This window comes from Gobio gobio (genome assembly GCF_949357685.1).
Source record: "Gobio gobio genome assembly, chromosome: 1".
NCBI lineage: Eukaryota > Metazoa > Chordata > Actinopteri > Cypriniformes > Gobionidae > Gobio > Gobio gobio.
The window spans coordinates 32,135,958-32,157,017 of record NC_137097.1 but is presented as its reverse complement, the minus strand read 5'-3'; the positions used below and the strand labels follow the sequence as shown (position 1 = coordinate 32,157,017).

Sequence of the window (21,060 nt, the reverse complement as noted above, 5' to 3'; positions counted from 1 at the left end):
ATTCTTCACCTTAATTCTTAATTCTTTTGCGGTTAATAGGTGTCTTTTCTCCGCCACATGTTTTTGTCTGACCCTGCTGACCCAACGAGCATTTCACTGTCCAATGGTCACGCCTTAACTGCAATGTCTAGTATTGCATTAGTATTGCATCCTTCTCATGGGCATTTAATACTTTTTGACTTTTCAGTCTGAGTTAAATCTCTTTTTTGGCTCAATTTATCTGTAAAAGAAAACATGCCTAATAATTCTGCACACCTGAATATAAGGTGATTTTCATTTCCAGCCTTCATGAACAATTATATATCACTTATACATTATTAAATACTAAATCAATAGTAGTTATTAGGATTACTGTGGTTTGGAATTGGTCAAATGTGCCTGGGAAAAAAATATGATCAGAAAATCAACGTGCCTAATAATTCTGCACTCCCTGTATTTACAATAAATAAACAAATAAAAAAATTCCGGACAAGCACATTGTTTTATTCGGACAAGTGAATGACAGATTTACTTGTCCGAAGGACAAGCATGTGAACAGGCTTAATGTCGTTAAGCCTGCTTTAACACTCTTGTGTGTGGAGTATATATAATTGCTGTTTGTGGAGTTGTTTACTCCTCCTCTGCTGAGATCTACAGAGATTTAATATCTTCTTGTATCTTCCGTTGATTTAATTTAATGCTGCGTTCACACCAAACATGAACAGAGCATCAAAATCGCTTCTACCACGTCTAGTTGGATGCTTGAAAATTGGACGAATTGGACACGCGTATAAATCGAGCGTTTGAAGCAAAATAGACACACGTTCAAGGCGCTCCTGGAGAAATATGTCATAAAATTCCACTCTGCCTCTTTTCATTTTCATTAAAAAATATATATTGTACATTAATAGCCACACAAATGTGGTCCAGGCAACTCCTACATTATCTTCACTGCATATATATTAAAATATACTTAAAAAATAAAGTTACGAAACTTCTCTTTGCCCTCAGTCAAAACGATTTGGCAGACAACAAATTATAGATTCATGACGCCAAAGATCAGCCGTTAGATCCACACAAGACGAACCACTACAGGACATCATAGCCAGCGGCAAACGTCAAAAGGACTAGCCGAGGAAAGGCTACTCTCACTGGGGTTAATGAGTGCTGAGTGCCCGGTGATCGCCTGGATCTCACAACTCCAAAAACACAAGATTATAATTTTTTTTAAATAGGCGCTATCTTTATAAATAAACCACAGATTTGAGCTTTAAACAATTACATTCTCACCTGAAAAAGTCTTAAAACTACATTTTGTGACACAATAGTAGTATTTTTTAATTATGCAGGGTTTCTCATTGAACATTGAAATCACTCACTCCTGACGCTCTATTCACGTTTGGTGTGAACGCAGCATAAGGCTGTGGCTGAAGTCAGTTGTAGCTCTTGTGTTTCTCTTTCCTTCAGTGATTCTGCTCATTATCATCAGGCGTTCATCATTACTTATAACACTATATGAGTGTGGATTATATAAACTCTGAGCAGTGTTAATTTAACACTTGGGAATTTGCTGTGTGGCCTTACTCCGAGGACACATACAAAAAATGGCTCCTCCATGAACTGCCACCTTAACGTGGTGGAGGGGTTTGAGTACCCGAACGACCCTAGGAGCTACGTTGTCCGGGGCTATATGCCCCTGGTAGGGTCTCCCAAGGCAAACAGGTCCTAGGTGACGGGTCAGATTAAGAGCAGTTCAAAAACCCCTTATGAAGAAAATTAAAACAAGCACCGTGACGTCGCCCGGTACGGCGCAGCCGGGGCCCCACCCTGGAGCCAGGCCTGGGGTTGGGGCTCGTATGCGAGCGCCTGGTGGTCGGGCCTTCCCCCACGGGGTCCGGCCGGGCTCAGCCCAAAGGAGCGACGAGGGGACACCTTCCCGTGGGCTCACCACTCACGGGAGGGACCGTAAGGGGCCGGTGCAAAGCGAATCGGGCAGCAGTCGAAGGCGGGGGCTTAGACGACCCGATCCCTGGACACGGAAACTGGCTCTTGGGACATGGAATGTCACCTCGCTGGCGGGGAAAGAGCCTGAGATTGTGCGTGAGGTTGAGAGGTTCCGACTAGAGATAGTTGGAATCACCTCAACGCACGGCTTGGGCTCTGGAACCACACTCCTCGAGAGAGGATGGACTCTTCACCACTCTGGAGTTGCCCATGGTGAGAGGCAGCGGGCTGGTGTGGGTTTGCTTATAGCCCCCCAGCTCTGCCGCCACGTGTTGGAGTTTACCCCGGTGAACGAGAGGGTCGTCTCCCTGCGGCTTCGGCTCGGGGATAGGTCTCTCACTGTTGTGTGTGCCTACGGGCCAAACAGCAGTGCAGAGTACCCGACCTTCTTGGTGTCCCTGGGAGGGGTGCTGGAGAGTGCTCCGACTGGGGACTCCATCGTTCTACTGGGGGACTTCAACGCCCACGTGGGCAATGACAGTGAAACCTGGAGGGGCGTGATTGGGAGGAACGGCCCCCCTGATCTGAACCCGAGTGGTGTTCAGTTATTGGACTTCTGTGCTAGTTACAGTTTGTCCATAACGAACACCATGTTCAAGCATAAGGGTGTCCATCAGTGCACATGGCACCAGGACACCCTACACTCTAAAAAGAGATGTGTTAAAAATGACACATGTTGTGTTAGTTTTAACACATGTAGTGAGTGTGCTCAGGGACAACACATGTTGTGTCAAATTTAACATGATTAATGTGTAAGTCATTTTAACACACTAATTGTGTCAGGTAATCACATACTCAGATGTAATTTTAAAAATAAAGTGAAACTAAATTATTAAGCATTTAATCAATAGTCGAGTACAGAACGCATGTGCACACAAAGTACAATGTTTCAAACTCTATGACTCTATAAACTCAATTATTCACACTTCAACACCACATCGATGCTGCTTTTGAGAAAAGATCATGAAGAGATAACAGTTGACAGAGTTTGCGCTTTGAATTAAATTAAATTGTAGCAACTGATAAAACATTCTATATAAATAACTTTTATTAACTCAGGCCTGTTTGTTTGAGAACATAAACACTGCATACAATGCACAATGATGGTGTGTGTCGGTGCTTTATAACATGATGTGTTGAGAACAACACAACCAGGTGTGTTAAAAATTGACACATGTTTTGTCAGTTTTAACACATGTAGTGTGTGTGCTCAGGGACAACACATGTTGTGTAGATTTTAACACATGTAGTGTGTGTGCTCAGGGACAACACATGTTGTGTAGATTTTAACACATGTTGTGTAGATTTTAACACATGTAGTGTGTGTGCTCAGGGACAACACATGTTGTGTAGATTTTAACACATGTAGTGTGTGTGCTCAGGGACAACACATATTGTGTAGATTTTAACACATGTTGTGTAGATTTTAACACATGTAGTGTGTGTGCTCAGGGACAACACATATTGTGTAGATTTTAACACATGTTGTGTAGATTTTAACACATGTAGTGTGTGTGCTCAGGGACAACACATGTTGTGAAGATGTTAACACATGTAGTGTGTGTGCTCAGGGACAACACATGTTGCGTATAATTTAACACACAACCTGTGTCGTTTTCTTTAACACATCTCCGTGTTACCTGTAACTCAACTAATGTGTTATTCCTCTTACACAGAAGTGTGTTGAAACCTTTTACACAATAATGTGTTATAGTTACACAACATGTGTCAGATGTGTGTTACATGTGACTGTATGTGTGTATTTGCCAGAGTTACTTCGTGTTTGGATGAACACTGACACGTATTGTTAACTTGTGTTTAGTCCATTGACGTTTAATAAAGTGTGTTTGACTGTTTATTGTATTACCTGGATGTTTTAGACATCATGAATCTACACACACCAGCTCTTATTGAGATGAACAGAGGTTTAGATGTTGATGGTTCATTGAATGTTTCATCTGAAGTCACCAGAATCGTGATCAGTGGCTCCTTTATTTGAGCTCTTGACCCTTTACTTGTCTTTTAATTCTTCTCTTTCTGCTGTAACTGCATTTTAATCAAATATGTTTGTTATGGCATGAAAGAAAGCACGATCAGAAGTTTCTTGATCAAGTCATAATCTCAAGATCTGATCCAGTTTATGATTAAATGGATGGTATACATTTCCTTTATTTGTGTGCTGTTAGCTATAAAAGTTTTGTGAAGTTAGTCCATGATGTCCAGCAGTGCAGAATGAATTCTTAAAAAAATATAAAGTCAATATTTTCAGAAAGTTTAGAGCCGCAGCAGATACTCGTCAAACACACACACATCAAGAATCAGCTCATGAATCACAACAATGGTAACAAACGCTTCATCCTGCAGTGCATGCTGGGAGTCATGGATGAGTTTTGTACTATGGTGACTCCCAGAATGCATTGCGGGATGAAGCTTTTGGTTTGTCACCATTACTGAGATTCATGAGCTGATTCTTGATATGTGTGTGTGCCTGTGTGACACCATAGACTAGAACATCCTATGTGCACTGTGTATCTAAAATCAAATGTGCAGATGATGACATCAATATTATAACATAATTATTAACAGCACAAAATATTCATTATCATCTGATCATCATATTCTCATGGTTAGTTCTGCTGCTTCAAGTGTGTTTAATAAACACTCAGTCACAGCAAACAGAAAAACTGATGTGAAAGAGTCAAGGGTCAAGAGGTCAAATAAAGGAGCCACTAATCACGATTCTGGTGACTTCAGATGAAACATTCACTGAATCATCAACACCAAAATCCGTTTCGTCTCAATAAGAGCTTCTGTCTGACAGAAATAAAGTCAGTCTGGTCAGTGATAACAAGTGAAAAGCGGTGAAAGCATTTGAAAAAGACATTAAAAAAGAGGCATGATGTGATTGGCTGCCAAAACACCCACTGCTGTTCATCCAGAGTAACATTTAACACACATTGTGTGTTATATCTACACAACATGTGTCAAAATACCATCAACACACTGAGTGTGTTGTTTTTTAACACATCTCTTTTTAGAGTGTAGGTCGTAGGTCAATAATCGACTTTGTGGTCGTTTCATCTGACCTGCGGCCGTATGTCTTGGACACTCGGGTGAAGAGAGGGGCGGAGCTGTCAACTGATCACCACCTGGTGGTGAGTTGGATCCGATGGCGGGGGAGGAAGCTGGATAGACTCGGTAGACCCAAACGTACTGTGAGGGTCTGCTGGGAACGTTTGGCCGAGTCTCCTGTCAGAGAGATCTTCAACTCCTGCCTCCGGCAGAGCTTCGACCAGATCCCGAGGGAGGCTGGAGATATTGAGTCCGAGTGGACCATGTTCTCCACCTCCATTGTCAAAGCGGCTGCTCGGAGCTGTGGACGCAAGGTCTCCGGTGCCTGTCGAGGCGGCAATCCCCGAACCCGGTGGTGGACACCGGAAGTAAGGGATGCCGTCAAGCTGAAGAAGGAGTCCTATCGGGCCTGGCTGGCTTGTGGGACTCCTGAGGCAGCTGACAGGTACCGGCAGCCTAAACGGACTGCAGCCCGGGTGGTTGTGGAGGCAAAAACTCGGGCCTGGGAGGAGTTCGGTGAGGCGATGGAAAAGGACTATCGGCTGGCCTCGAAGAGATTCTGGCAAACCGTCCGGCGCCTCAGAAGGGGGAAGCAGTGCCCTACCAACGCTGTTTACAGTGGCGATGGGCGGCTGTTGACCTCGACTGGGGATGTTGTCGGACGGTGGAAGGAATACTTTGAGGATCTCCTCAATCCCGCCATCACGTCTTCCATTGAAGAAGCAGAGGCTGGGGGCTCAGAGGAGGACTCGTCCATCACCCAAGCTGAAGTCACCGAGGTGGTCAAGAAACTCCTCGGTGGCAAGGAACCGGGGGTGGACGAGATCCGCCCTGAGTACCTCAAGTCTCTGGATGTTGTGGGGCTGTCTTGGCTGACACGCCTCTGCAGCATCGCGTGGCGGTCGGGGACAGTGCCTCTGGGATGGCAGAACGGGGTGGTGGTCCCTCTTTTTAAGAAGGGGGACCGGAGGGTGTGTTCCAACTATAGGGGGATCACACTTCTCAGCCTCCCCGGGAAAGTCTATGCCAGGGTACTGGAGAGGAGAATTCGGCCGATAGTGGAACCTCGGATTCAGGAGGAACAGTGTGGTTTTCGTCCTGGTCGTGGAACACTGGACCAGCTCTATACTCTCTACAGGGTGCTGGAGGGTTCATGGGAGTTTGCCCAACCAGTCCACATTTGTTTTGTGGATTTGGAGAAGGCATTCGACTGTGTCCCTCGCGGCGTCCTGTGGAGGGTGCTGGGGGAATATGGGGTCCGGGGTCCTTTGCTGAGGGCTGTCCGGTCCCTGTATGACCGAAGCAGGAGTTTGGTCCGCATTGCCGGCAGTAAGTCAGACTTGTTCCCGGTGCATGTTGGACTCCGGCAGGGCTGCCCTTTGTCGCCGGTTCTGTTCATAATTTTTATGGACAGAATTTCTAGGTGCAGCCAAGGGCCGGAGAGTGTCAGGTTTGGGGACCACACGGTTTCGTCTCTGCTCTTTGCGGATGACGTTGTCGTGTTGGCCCCTTCTAACCAGGACCTTCAGCATGCACTGGGATGGTTTGCAGCCGAGTGTGAAGCGGCTGGGATGGGGATCAGCACCTCCAAATCCGAGGCCATGGTCCTCAGTCGGAAAAGGGTGGCTTGCCCACTTCAGGTTGGTGGAGAGTTCCCGCCCCAAGTGGAGGAGTTCAAGTATCTAGGGGTCTTGTTCACGAGTGAGGGGAGGATGGAACGGGAGATTGACAGACGGATCGGTGCAGCTTCTGCAGTAATGCGGTCGATGTACCGGTCTGTCGTGGTGAAGAAAGAGCTAAGCCGTAAGGCGAAGCTCTCGATTTACCGGTCAATCTACGTTCCTACTCTCACCTATGGTCATGAGCTTTGGGTCATGACCGAAAGGACAAGATCCCGGATACAGGCGGCCGAAATGAGCTTTCTCCGCAGGGTGGCTGGGCGCTCCCTTAGAGATAGGGTGAGAAGCTCAGTCACTCGGGAGGAACTCGGAGTGGAGCCGCTGCTCCTCCACATCGAGAGGGGACAGCTGAGGTGGCTCGGGCATCTGTTCCGTATGCCTCCTGAACGCCTTCCTGGGAAGGTGTTTCGGGCATGTCCAACCGGGAGGAGGCCCCGGGGAAGACCAAGGACACGCTGGAGGGACTATGTCTCCCGGCTGGCCTTGGAACGCCTCGGTGTCCCCCCGGAAGAGCTAGAGGAAGTGTCTAGGGAGAGGGAAGTCTGGGCATCTCTGCTTAGACTGCTGCCCCCGCGACCCGGCCCCGGATAAGCGGAAGAAGATGGATGGATGGATGGATGGACTATATGAGTGTGGATTATATAAACTCTGAGCAGTGTTAATTTAACACTGGGGAATTTGCAGTGTGGCCTTACTCCGAGGACACATACAAAAAATGGTAGGATTGTACCTCTTGGTGGCCCAATAATATAACAAAATATGACATTGGCTCTATACAACTCAATGTTTTAATGTGGGGTTTTAACATTTTTGCTTAAAATTGTCTTCAAATGACTTCACTCATTTCTTCAGTTGGTCTGCTGCTAGCTTCCTTGTTTGCTTCTGTTGCACTTGGCCCCGGTATTGCTGCTTGCAGCTATATTTTAACACTGGAGTTTTTGCTGTGTGTGAAGTGTTACCAATTGATTTATTTTCTTAGTTTTCTTAATGTTAAAGTCCATTGTGATATTAATGTAACTATCTCTCTCTCTCTCTCTCTCTCTCTCTCTCTCTCTCTCTCTCTCTCTCTCTCCATGGCAGATCAACATAAAAAGGAAACCTAATCTGTATGTCATAAACATTATAGTACCTGTATTTTTCTTCCTTGTGCTGGATGTGATCTCCTTCTTCATTGACACAAGTGGAGCAGACAAGCTGAGCTTTAAAGTGACTTTGCTCCTGTCTATTTCTGTGATGATGTTGATTCTTAAGGACATGCTGCCCTCTACGAATACATACCTCCCTCTCATTGGTGAGTCTAAATTAGTCCTGATTATTTAATTATACTGTTTTTTAAGGAAACAATCCTATAACAGAATAGCAGAATCACTGAAGGAAAGAGAAACAACAAGAACAGAAAAAAGAGACACAACTACAACTGACTTCCAGTCATTACACATTATTACACTTATTACTAAACAGATTAAATGTATTTCTGTCAGATGTCTACACAAGTTATTAATGAGAACACAGTAAAATCCCCAGAGTTAAATTAACACTGCTCAGAGAACATTTGGTCCCACTCTACAGAGTGTTAAAGTAACACTGAATCAGTGTTAAAGTTAATGAGATAATTGAGAGATTAATTAAGTGATGATTGGCCATTAGTGATGAAAACCTGATGATAATGAGTAGAATCACTGAAGGAAAGAGAAAAAGAAAAACACAAGAACTACGACTGACTATAAAAAAGACATTAAATCTCTGAAGATCTCAGCAGAGGAGGATTAAACAACTCCACAAACAGCATTACCAGCTTCACACATTACTAACCAGACTGACTTTATTTCTGTCAGACGTCTCTTATTGAGAATTAACAAATGTTTTGTTTGATTTTGTTGTGAAAATTTTTAGTTTTTAATGTGATCATCATGGTGATCAGTGTTTTCTTTAGTTGGGCAGTTTGATGACTTTTTAACATTAGTGTTTCTCTGGCTGCTGTAACTGAGTTTGCTATAGCAAGAGTAAAAACAATCAGATGCTGTCGGCTGCTCGATGATGAGAATATGATCATTGTATAATGATTTAATTCATTGATTTTATGACTGAGTATGAGCAATATACTATTCACTTTTTTTATTGTGATTTTAGAAAAGATCCAACACTGTTTTAATCAGAAAAGCTGAATAAGTTTTGCAACCGATTGTACACTAATCGTTTCTAACTCCTGCGAGATGAACTCACACACAGAGATCAAGAATCTGCCTATGAATCTCAACAATGGTGACATGCTTCATGCCACAATGCATTCTGGGAGCCATAGATGAGTTTTGCGTGATGCACCCAGAATGCATTGTGGCATGAAGCATGTCACCATTGTTGAGATTCATAGGCAGATTCTTGATCTCTGTGTGTGAGTAAAACTCGCAGGAGTTAGAAGTGCTTATTGTGTGATGTGTTATTAAACCGCAGTACAAATCTTACGTAAAATTTTTTTGATAATTGTTTAGTTTCTCTGATGAGAACATTGCTGGATCTTCTGCCCTAGAATCACAATGCTCCTATAATCAATGACTTTCAGGGGACCAGCAAATAAGGCACTATATGATGATAACAACTGTATCATAAACAACAAGCGTCAAGATTTTCTTGCCATTTTCACCGTAACGAACAGTTACAGCAGCCAGAGAAAAACTTATGTTGGCAAGTCAAGGGTCAAGAGCCCAATTAAAGCAAACACTAATCACAATAATGGTAACTTCAAACAACTTTAATTTTCAATAAAACATCAACATCTAAACCTCAATAAGAGCTTCTGTAGTCATCTGATAGAAATAAAGTCAGTCTGGTTAGTAATGTGTGAAGCTGGTAATGCTGTTTGTGGAGTTGTTTAATCCTCCTCTGCTGAGATCTTCAGAGATTGAATGTCTTTTTAATAGTCAGTCGTAGTTCTTGTATTTTTCTTTTTCTCTTTCCTTCAGTGATTCTACTCATTATCATCAGGTGTTCACCACTAATGGTCAATTATCACTTAATTAATCTCTTAATTATCTCATTAACTTTAACACTGATTCAGTGTTACTTTAACACTCTGTAGAGTGGGACCAAATGTTCTCTGAGCAGTGTTAATTTAACTCTGGGGATTTTACTGTGAATGAACAGAAGTTTAGATTTCGATGTTTTATGGAATGATTAATTCCAGGTCACCATTATGATTATCAATGTTTACGTTAGTTGCCTCTTGACCCTTGACACTTGACTTTGTAATATTAGGAGTTCTGTGAATGCTACTTTGAGTGTGGAAAGCACAATTTGGAGTTGGTCATAATGTTTTTATTTTATTTTTATGGTGTTGTATATATAATGTCTTGACTCACTGGTCTCACTCAGAGTCTGAATCTCTGATTGTGTGCTTGATGTGTAGCTTCAACTTGCGGATTGTAGTCCTGTGTTTTTCCAGCTTGAGATCCAGCAGTAATTTGAATAATTTTAAAAATACATTGCACAGAAGCTGCTTTGTTTAGACATACAGATATAAAGAATATGCATCTCAAGACCTGGCAATGAAGCTGGTAAGGCTGTTTTTTAATAATAATAATAATTTGTTACATTTATATAGCGCTTTTCTAGGCACTCAAAGCGCTTCACATAGAAGGGGGGAATCTCCTCATCCACCACCAATGTGCAGCATCCACCTGGATGATGTGACGGCAGGCATTTTGCGCCTGAACGCCCACCACACACCAGCTGATTGGTGGAGAGGAGACAGAGTGAGGAAGCCAATCGTATATATTTTAGGGATGCACCGAATTACACAGTAAAATCCCCAGTGTAAAATTAACACTGTTCAGAGCACATATGGTCCCAATCTATAAAGTGTTAAAGGTCCCATGGCATGGCATTTTTCTATTATTTTATAATGTTTCCTGAGCTGTACTTATATTGTTAGTATGACTTTTACATCATAAAATGTCATAATTTAGAAATAAAAGGCATTTTTTCTATACTGCTGTTTGCCCTGTGGCTGAATGCCCTGCTTCAAGAGGCGTGTCTGCTGTGAGACTTCAGTAAAAACACCCACTGTTGTGATTGGCTGACATCTTTGCATTTTATATGAGCGGAGGGGGCGTGGTTTATCGAGGCACGAGCAGGCACGAGTCTGCCAGGGAGACGGATGGACCTGAGTTCACTTCACATCAGTTCTCAGCATGTCTGAACTGTTTTAGTTACAGCATATACTTTAGGTTATTAGTCTATTTCTAGTCGGAGGGACTGTCACTCATGTCAGAAAGTTAGTAACTTTAGTAAATTATGGATCAGCGCTGACTGGAGACGCGAACCGTTTAGAACGATTCAGTCCGATTTGGTGAACTGATTCGGTTCACTAAAAAGAACCGATTCAAAAGAAAGATCGTTCGCGAACCGGACATCACTATTGTATCAGAGACTGAGCTCAGCGATTGCTAACAAAGTTATTTATAGTAACTACTGAGTTATGAGAGCGCTGTCAGTCAGCGCGAGTTTATTGTGTTTGTATCTGAGAGTTCTGAATAAACAGTCACACCGAGTCCGTCTCTTCATCATTATTCTACCAACTTTGTAACACATGCAAAGTACCATTACAGCTGTCGAGATGAACGAGTTAAAAGTAAGTGTTGATAATAGCATTATTTTTAAAATAAAATAAAAGCGTCAGTGACGCGCGTTGAGTACACAGCGCAAACAAAGACACAACAGCAGTAATCGGATGTAATCCAGTTTATTGTGGGGCTAGGCTGGCTAGCCCGGATATGCTCAAGCTTACCCCCCTTCTGCTTAATCTCACGCCGCGTTTGGTGCCTCCGCTGTGGGCCAGATGCAGTACTGTGGGTCGGGGATGTTGAAGGCCGAGCTTCGGCGTGTGTGAGGTTTATCTCTGCTGATGTTGAGCAGAAACTCATGACTGTATGCACATTTTAGAACCGATAGACGCGACGAGGACGTACAAAAACACTGACTCACAAGATATAAAACACGAAAACACCGTTCTGTCTGGAGAGAGAGAAGCCGCATTGTGTGCACGAATAATAAATAATTAGCTACACATCAGAAATCACTGATCACAGATCAGAAGGAACTGAAAAAAGACTTCTGTTTTCATTTGTACATCCAAACACTGAGAAACTGCCAGCGTTCACTCGTTCACAAGCAATGATGCAATGATCTCTCGACGAGCGTTTGCATGGGCGTGCCAGGTTCTCTGGGCGGAGGAAAGGGAGGAAACCGTGCCTGCTTGGACGTCAAACCAGGAGACTTCAGGATTGGCTAGTCTGGCCTGTCATTTTCTCAAAGGCAGAGAAAGACAGCCACAACTCGGTTTTACACCGATCAACATTTCTATCCACTTGGGGACAATATTCAGGCTAGGGGAACTCATATTAATGTTGAAAAACCTCATAAAATGAAAATTTCATGCCATGGGACCTTTAAAGTTAATGAGATAATTAAGAGATTAGTTAAGTCATGATTGGCCATTAGTGATGAGAAACACAAGAACTACAACTGACTTCAGCCACAGCTTTAGATGAAATTGACTGAAGATAAAAGAAGACATTAAATCTCTGAATATCTCAGCAGAGGAGGATTAAACAACTCCACAAACAGCATTACCAGCTTCACACATTACTAACCAGACTGCATTTATGTTATATTTTTACAGAAGCTCTTATTGAGAATTAAAAGGGTTTTTTGTTGTTGATTTTGTGTTGAAAATTATTATTATTTTATGTCACCATCATGGTGATCAATATGCTCTTTAGTTGAGTAGTTTGATGACTTTATAATTATAGTGTTTATCTGGCTGTTCTAATTGAGTTTGCTATAGCAAGTAAAACAAGAGAAAACACAAGCAGATGCTATCAGCTGGTCAACAATAAGATGTTCATTATGTAGTGACTTAATTCACATCTCATGATTGAGTATGAGCAATATACTATTAACTTTGTTTGATTGTTTTACTCAGAAAAGCTGAATAAGTTTTATTTAAGATTATACATTTAACACTTTAGACTTCTGCATGATGTAATCACACACAGAGATCAAGAATCAGCCTATGAATCTCAACAATGGTGACATGCTTCATGCTGCAATGCATTCTGGGAGCCATGGATGAGTTTTGCATGATGCACCCAGAATGCATTGAGGCATGAAGCATGTCATCATTGTTGAGATTCATAGGCTGATTCTTGATGTCTGTGTGGGATAATTACTTGTAGGACTTAGAAGTGCTTATTGTGAGAGGTGTTATTAAACTGGAGAACAAAACTTATGTTCTCGTTTTAAACATCCTTTAGATTATCTGATGAGAACACTGCTGGATCTCCTCCTGTGAAGTCACAAGGCTACTAGTGCTGGGTTTTATGAACAAAAATGCATATCATGGTATTTTTCTAAATTATATTGATTTTTTTTTCCCGTATGCATGACCGGGTGTTAACCATATTTTCTACTGAAAATGTGACCATGGAGGGGCACCTTAAGCATTTTAAAAATCTAACCCTATATAACAACACACTGTCAAAACGAGGGAGAAATGCGGATATTTGCAATACATTTAAGAGCACTCTCTAAACAAATGACACACATCAGTTTAACACAGAAAGAATAAAGCAGTTACTTTTTTGCCCATTCTTCTTTGAATTGTCAGTTTATTTATTAACTTACATCATTCATTGTCTTTTGTATAGCAGAATAATCCATCGTGTCATCGCGGTCGTGATCAGACGTATGGTTCAGTGTAGCCTAATCAGTTCACATTTAATTTGAAGAAGATGTGATGAAATATGTGTGCACTGCATACACGCTTCTGGTACTTGTTCAGAGCACTAGAGTATATGAAATATGTCCATTAAAAACTTAAACACGCTCGCTCCGGTCAATATATGTGCTATAATATGATCCATGAGGAGAACGCTATTAATCTCATCTCGACACTCCGTGCAGAAACCGCTCTCTCTTGCGTGCCGTATGTAGTTTGAATCATCCCTATAATCAAGGGCTAAATCTGAGATAGCCCCCTATAACCTCAAATAGGGCATTATTTGGAGGGGACAGCGCTTTGCAGTGGTGTCCAAAACCATAGTGGACATTATTGAGTGCACTCATTCTATCCCACATCAACGAGTATACAGCCGATGTACACACAACGGTTGTCCGACTTCACGCACTCGTTTTCATTCACTCCTTCAAATAAAGTGAGAACATAGGTAGGGAATAGTGAATGAGTGTATAGGGGTATAGGTATTTCGGATTCAGCCATAGGCTGTAGATGCGATCTCAGCTGTGCTCTGACTGCTCTCACCAGTACAGTGCAACAGTGAAATGGGTCCCCTCTCAAACAATGACGCGCTGCGCCGCGTTCCGAACGTTGTTTAAGCGACATATACCGGTATTGCTGTATCATCAAAATTCATATCATAACAAAAATAAATACTGGTATTCGGTATGAACCGGTATACTGCCCAGCACTAAAGGCTACTATAATCAATGACTCTCAGGAGATCAGCAAATAAGTCCACTATATGATGACAACAACTGTATCATCAGAGGTGGGTAGAGTAGCCAAAATCTGTACTCAAGTAAAAGTACAAGTACTTACTGAAATATTTACTCAAGTAAAAGTAAAAGTAACAATCGTAATATTTACTTGAGTAAGAGTAAAAAAGTATTCGATGAGAAAACTACTCAAGTAGCTAGTTACTAGTTACTTTCGATCTGATTGATAAGCGAAAACCCTGAATTTCAGGCTACTCGGAGAGCTTTCACACACCTCTCTGTAACACTTTACAATAAGGTTGTATTAGTTAACATTAGTTAATGTATTAGTTAACATGAACTAACCATGAACAACACCTCTGTTCAGCATTAGTTAATCTTTGTCAACGTTAGTTCATAAAAATCCAGCTGTTCATGGTTTATTCATGTTAGTTCACAGTGCATTGACTAATGTTAACAATATTTTAATAATGCATGTATGTAAATGTTTAAATTAACATAAAGATAAATAAGTGCAGTTCATTATTAGTTAATGTTAACTAATGTAAGCTAATGAACCATATATATATATATATATATATATATATATACACACACACATATATATACATATATATATACATATACACATATATATATATATAATATATGTGTGTGTGTGTGTGTGTGTGTGTGTGTGTGTGTGTGTGTGTGTGTGTGTGTGTGTGTGTGTGTGTGTGTGTGTGTGTGTGTGTGTGTGTGTGTGTGTGTGTGTGTGTGTGTGTGTGTGTGTGTGTGTGATTAATGGTTAAACAGTGTAAATTAATGGTGTGCAGGGCTAACTAGAGCTCTTCTTAAAACATACTTTGTTCTTATGCTATTCTTTAGGTAGGAATAAAATACAATACCGTTTTTATTTGTATGTATTTTCTACACTTCAGACAGGTGTCTGTCCGGATTTGTGTATAAATGCAAGACGTCACATTAGGCTATTCAATTTGTTTCGTTTTGTGAAGAAAAGGATATAAATGTGAAGATGAGAACGTTTGTTCGTGGACGTGTGTTGTTTGGAGGATTCAAACGATTCATTGCTTGCACAAGAGCGCATATGAGGAAAACACTCGGACAGTGTGTGAAATAGTATTATAATAAGGGGAAATTTCCCATAGTTACCAAAATGACCGTTAATAGTGTTCAAATATAGGCATCATTGTGACACTTACCGCTCTTTTCAGGGTGGAATTATTGTATGCTGAGAGATGTCAGTTCGTTTTGGTGCACACAACATGCATCGCATTATGAAACTATTCTTTTTGACATCTTAGAGTGAAAACATAGACTGAACTTGAGGCCACGGGCAATCTGCCTCCCGTAGCTCACACACATCTTCCTCTGCTTCGGCTATCATTTTCCGACGAAACGCGCGCTAATTATAAGCGGGTGATGCGTAGCAACCTCTCGCGAAGCAGCCTCTCCAAAGTTTCGCGAGACTTGCGAAAGTCATATTCACTTATTTTAATATATATAATATAATTATTACCATTTGACAGTAACGGAGGAACGCCACCGAATGTAACTAAGTAAAAGTACAGTTTTTTCACAAGAAATTTACTTGAGTAAGAGTAAAAGTACCCATCTTTAAATCTACTCTAAAAGTACAAGTTACCCAAAAAATGTACTCAAGTAAATGTAACGAAGTAAATGTAATTCGTTACTACCCACCTCTGTGTATCATCAACGACAAGCCAACATCATCTGTCATCAACTTGTCTTCCTCTTTTTTCTCTTGCTGTTCTCACCGTAACAAACAGTTACAGCAGCCAGAAAAATGGGGATTTTACTGTGTAGACTGTTCGAATGCAGAAGGATGTGAGAAAGTGAAAATGGAACTTGTGCACAGAAAACGTGTTGTTTGGCAGTACTTTCAGTCAAAAGAAGGCGATTCAAGTTGAGCTATATGTTCAATATGCAATGCCGATTTGTCTTGTGGTGGCAATGACCCTAAACAATAGACGCTGTTAAAACATATGCCTATGAAACATCCGAAAGAATACGAGTTGTGCATGAAGGAATCTACAGACAGCAGTCAAAATGCAGCAACTTCAGGTACAGCAAAGGAAGGACAGTCATCCTGACAAAATGTTGCCTATTCTTAATTAAAATGAAATTAAATAAAAAATACAATCCTGTAGGGATGCTCATGGTTAATTTTACTAACGACAACCGCTGCTCATTATCCGATTATTAACCGTTAACTGATAAGATTATAATATTGAATTGGCATTAAATAAATATACGATTGACGAGTGTCTGTGACCCCGTTAAAAAGACACTTTTTTTCAAAGGTTTATTTTACCATGCAAACAGCAGCAAACAGATCAGATAAAATATAAATAAAAAGAATAAAATAAATAGGCCTACACTAAACATTTTTCACTTAATTACCAAATAAGATGACAAAACGAAAATACACTGAATCCGTTTGCGGCTTTGAAGAACCGGAATAGTTTTTTTGTCAAATAAAAATACAGTAGCAGGCCTACCTCAATTCACAACTTGTATGGTTTTTATTTTTTTAAAGTAACATGTCTAAGGGATGTGGGTTAGTCACATCAGAGCACAGCCTGTTGACAGTTAGACCCATGGCAGAAAACACCCTCTCAAGCCTTTATACTTTCATCTGTCTCCGCAGCGCGAGCCTCTGCTGACAGCGCGCGCACCTTCTGTGCTCTCCGTTGTGCTGTTCTTTGAAACGACAAAGGGCAACTCAGGGTAATTTTTCTATAAACCATCAGGAAACAGCGACGAGAAGAACATACGTGACAATGTTCCCAGATAGCAATATTGTGTCGGCCCAGATCTGGCCAACATCTGGCACTTGTGGCATACTGATCTGGCCCACATGCTGCGTGGAATGACGGCCCTTGAGTGGACCACTCCTGTTTGCCAGATCTGGGCCACAAGCAGGCCAAAGCAATGCCACATGTCAGCTAAGACCAAAGAAATAAACCAGAACTGGACCTTATCTGAGCCACAAAATCTTTGTAGATTAAATGTGGAGTCAGCTTAGCCTTAATAAACCTGTTAACAAGCAGAATCACTGAATAGAGAAGAGAACAGAAAAAGAGACGAGCAGAAAGACAAGAACTACAACTGACTTCAGCCACAGGCTTAGATGATTTCAACTGAAGATAAAAGAAGACATTAAATCTGTGAAGATCTGTGAGGATTAAACAACTCCACAAACAGCATTACCAGCTTCACACATTACTAACCAGACTGACTTTATTTCTGTTATACGTCTACAGAAGCTCTTATTGAGAATTAAAATAAGTTTAACTCTAATGTGTTTCATCTGAAGTCACCATTACAGTGATCAGTGTTTCCATTAGTTGGGCTCTTTACTCTTATTAAGTGTCTTCCTAATGCTGCGTTCACACCAAATGCGAATAGAGCATCAAAATCATGTCTAGCGCGTCTAGTTTCACGTGCAAACATTTTGAATGCATTCGCGCATCAGCAGCGAGTTGGACGCACGTAGAAATCGAGCGCTGGAAGCGAAATTGACGCGCGTTCAAGGCACTCCAGGAGAAATATGTCATAAAACAGCACTCTGCCTCTTTTCATTTTCATTAAAAATATATACAGTATTAAGCATTAATAGCCACACAAATGTGGTCCAGGCAACTCCTACATTATCTTCACTGCATGTATGTTTAAATATCCTTAAAATATAAAGTTATGAAACTTCTCTTTCCCCTCATTCAAAACGATTTGGCAGACAACAAATTATTGATTCATGAGAGCAAAGCTCGGCCGTTAGATCTACACAAGATGCACCACTACAGGACATCAGAGCCAGCGGCAGACGCCAGAAGGACTGGCCGAGGAAAGGCTGCCTTCGCCTGCGTTATAAGCGGTGATTGCCCGGTGATCGCCTGGATCTCACAACTCCAAAAACACAAGATTATTATTTTTTTAAATAGGCGCTCTCTTTATAAATAAAACACAGATTTGAGCTTTAAACAACTACATTCCCACCTGAAAAAGTCTTAAAACTACATTTTGTGACACAATAGTACTATTTTTAATTTATGCAGGGTTTCTCATACACGTCACTTTACCACGTGACAGCAGCAAGCAGGCTCCTGATTGGTTAACGCGGCACGAATTGACGGCAAAGTTCAAATTTTTCAACTCGGGCGTCAGGCGCGAATTCGCTTCAGACGCGTGAATGCACAAAAGCACCATTCGCGTGTAACGCGCGTATCGCGCAAGACGCTCAATTCGCGTCCAATTCGCGCCATTCGCGAATAAAAACCAAACTGACTAAATGTCAGAGGTGGAAAGTCAGGTTCAGAAAATAAAAGTATTTTGTTCCAAACACCTGGATTTGCTAAGTAGCACAGTTTTCAGCCAGGAGGTAGAATTCATTAGTGAAATCAGCTGACTGAGTTCATGAGTGGAATAAAAATATGGCAGGACTTTTACTTTCTGACCCCTGGACTTTCCACCTCTGATTGTGTGGTCTAAATACAAAATGACAGTGCTGCCTGTAACCCGAACGAAGCTCGATGATGGACGTGCTCTTGCTCTCGCTCTGGTGGATATGCACATGCTCTTAGGAGAAGTGCCCATACAAGAAATTCTGCCCTTTATGACAGGGCCATACTTGAAAAAAAAACTTTACGAAACTTGTTTGAATCCTGAAGGAGTGTATTTAGCCAGAAATACCCCATCATTCGTCCAACTAATTTTTTGAAACTTTAACAGTGTAAATAAGTCAGTATTCATGAAATAGCATTAGAAATCTCCTTTAAAGGCATTATTCCACAGGAAAGCTGTTGTAGTCATAGTTTGCTGTTTTTCACAGGGGTTTACTGCTGTGCAATTTTCTGTCTAATGGGCATCAGCATTTTGGAGACCATCTTTGTGAATTATCTGATGGCTAAAAGAGCTCAGAAGAGAACAGTGGAAACAACAGCTACTGTTAGTGAGCGAGATGGTAAGAGTTGACAACATCTGATTATGAGGAACATTTCCCTGTATTTTAAACTTTTACCTCACATATTAAGGTTTATTAGTTTAGATTTGTTTGCTTTGTCACTTATATGCAAAGAAGCAAATACAATTAATATTTGAGTAAATAACACTACATAGGAAAATAAACTTTATTTTTTCATGTTCCAGCATCCTTGTGCCACTAAAATAGATTATTTGGATAATGGATGGATGATAGATGGATGAAAATAGCATTTGAAGTCTGAAATTAGCACATGTAAAACCACATTTTATTTGAGAAAAAAAAAACACTAAAGCCACATATGAAATTAATTTGTTGTTCTATAATGGAGTATCAGACAAAACAAGACAAAAAGTGTTTATCCAAGGCCATTCTTTGTTTTTTTTTCCTCTCACAGACGGTTTAAGAGGCCAGCAGAACCCTCCAGACTCAGTTAGAGATCAGAATGAAGAGCAGTCTGGTACCCTCGACCGTTGTGGTGCAACTCAACAAACCCAACGAGAGAAGACATCTCTGTGCTGGACCAGAGAGCCAAGAATCATAGATTGGACCTTCTTGGTTCTTTATGTAATCACTGTTATTGTGTTTCTGTCTGTGCTTGGGAAGGTTTGGATTGGACAGTGATGTCTTATATACACGAGATAACTTTTTTTTTCAGAGATAGTTTACATAGAGTTTAACATACATACTGAACCAACCAGCTACAAGGTGAATCAAAACATTACAAACTTGATTTGCCCACATTTCCCACATTTAAACCATCAATCTGCTTTGTTTGGAACTAATTTAATTGGCAAAATAGAGCAAAAAATAGTCCAATTTGCCAATGTTGTGTCTAAAAATGGTCAATTCATATAATCAACTTATTTTTTATAGAACTGTTGTATAAAATTAATTTCACATTTTTGCAATTGTGCTGATATTCAAGAAAATAGCACTCTTGATCTTTAGTGGAGATGAATGTTGTCGGCCGCTGTGTGTCACAGCAGTCACAGCAGTCTCACAGCAGTCACAGCAGTCTTGACTGATAAAAGCTTGTGCAGCAGTAGATATTTAAGGCCTGAGGGTTCTGCTCACCGATAACAACTAGAAGCAAGGTCATGGGGGTGAAGGGAACTTAACTTCGATATGTTTTTAATATTTTCTATATTATCAACATTGGTTGTTTTATTATATATTTGATCATATTTACTTTTAATTAGCTGAATTGTTAATATAAAAGGTATTGTTTAAGTGGGGCCACTGTTTCTTTTAAACACCTGTGTGTTGTCTCTGTTAGGGGGTCAGATTTTGTTCTGTTCATTTCTCCTTAGATTTTCCTACTGAGTTGAAGGTTGAAGTTTATTTAGTTGACCTCAGTTGTTTAAGTCTAGCTATTATGTCTTACATTAACGTTTGGATTAAGGTAATTCAGTTTGTTTTCTTTATTAGTGATTGGTTGGTCACAATAAAACCAAAACAATGTTGGAATTCATGTGTCCTCATGCTTTAATACCTGGCTTTAAAACACACACACACACACACTAGTGTTCCCACTGAGCAAAGTTATGTCCAAAAGACGTCTTTTCAATGTCTTTGCCCCTAGAGGCGTACGTTGAAAAGACATCCACTGAGGAGCCAGATTTAAAGTTTTTATGACGTCTGTTTTTGACGTGTTCTGCACGTCCGATATAGACGTTCATGGAACCTCAAGGTTAAAAACTAGTTCAAATGTGCTCATTGTGGACATATTTTCCATTTGTAATTGCAAAGCAACTCACAGACAGTGTGTGTTTGTCCAGAAATCAGGAAAATAAAAGAAACTTAGCTCAC

The 21,060-nt window shown here is 40.9% G+C and overlaps 1 protein-coding gene across 4 annotated transcripts in view; it reads left to right on the top strand.

Moving 5' to 3' along the window:
* Nucleotides 1-20,716, top strand: part of LOC307125994 (5-hydroxytryptamine receptor 3A-like) — a 133,047-nt gene extending 112,331 nt beyond the window's left edge. For all 4 annotated transcript variants that reach the window (XM_079816308.1, XM_079816307.1, XM_079816309.1 and 1 more), the window contains 3 exons: nucleotides 7,815-8,025; nucleotides 19,099-19,230; nucleotides 19,646-20,716. In XM_079816308.1, the coding sequence (XP_079672434.1) occupies nucleotides 7,815-8,025; nucleotides 19,099-19,230; nucleotides 19,646-19,872 (570 nt within the window). In that variant the 3' untranslated portion in view covers nucleotides 19,873-20,716. The remainder of the gene's footprint in view (nucleotides 1-7,814; nucleotides 8,026-19,098; nucleotides 19,231-19,645) is intronic.
* Nucleotides 20,717-21,060: the final 344 nt, after the last annotated feature.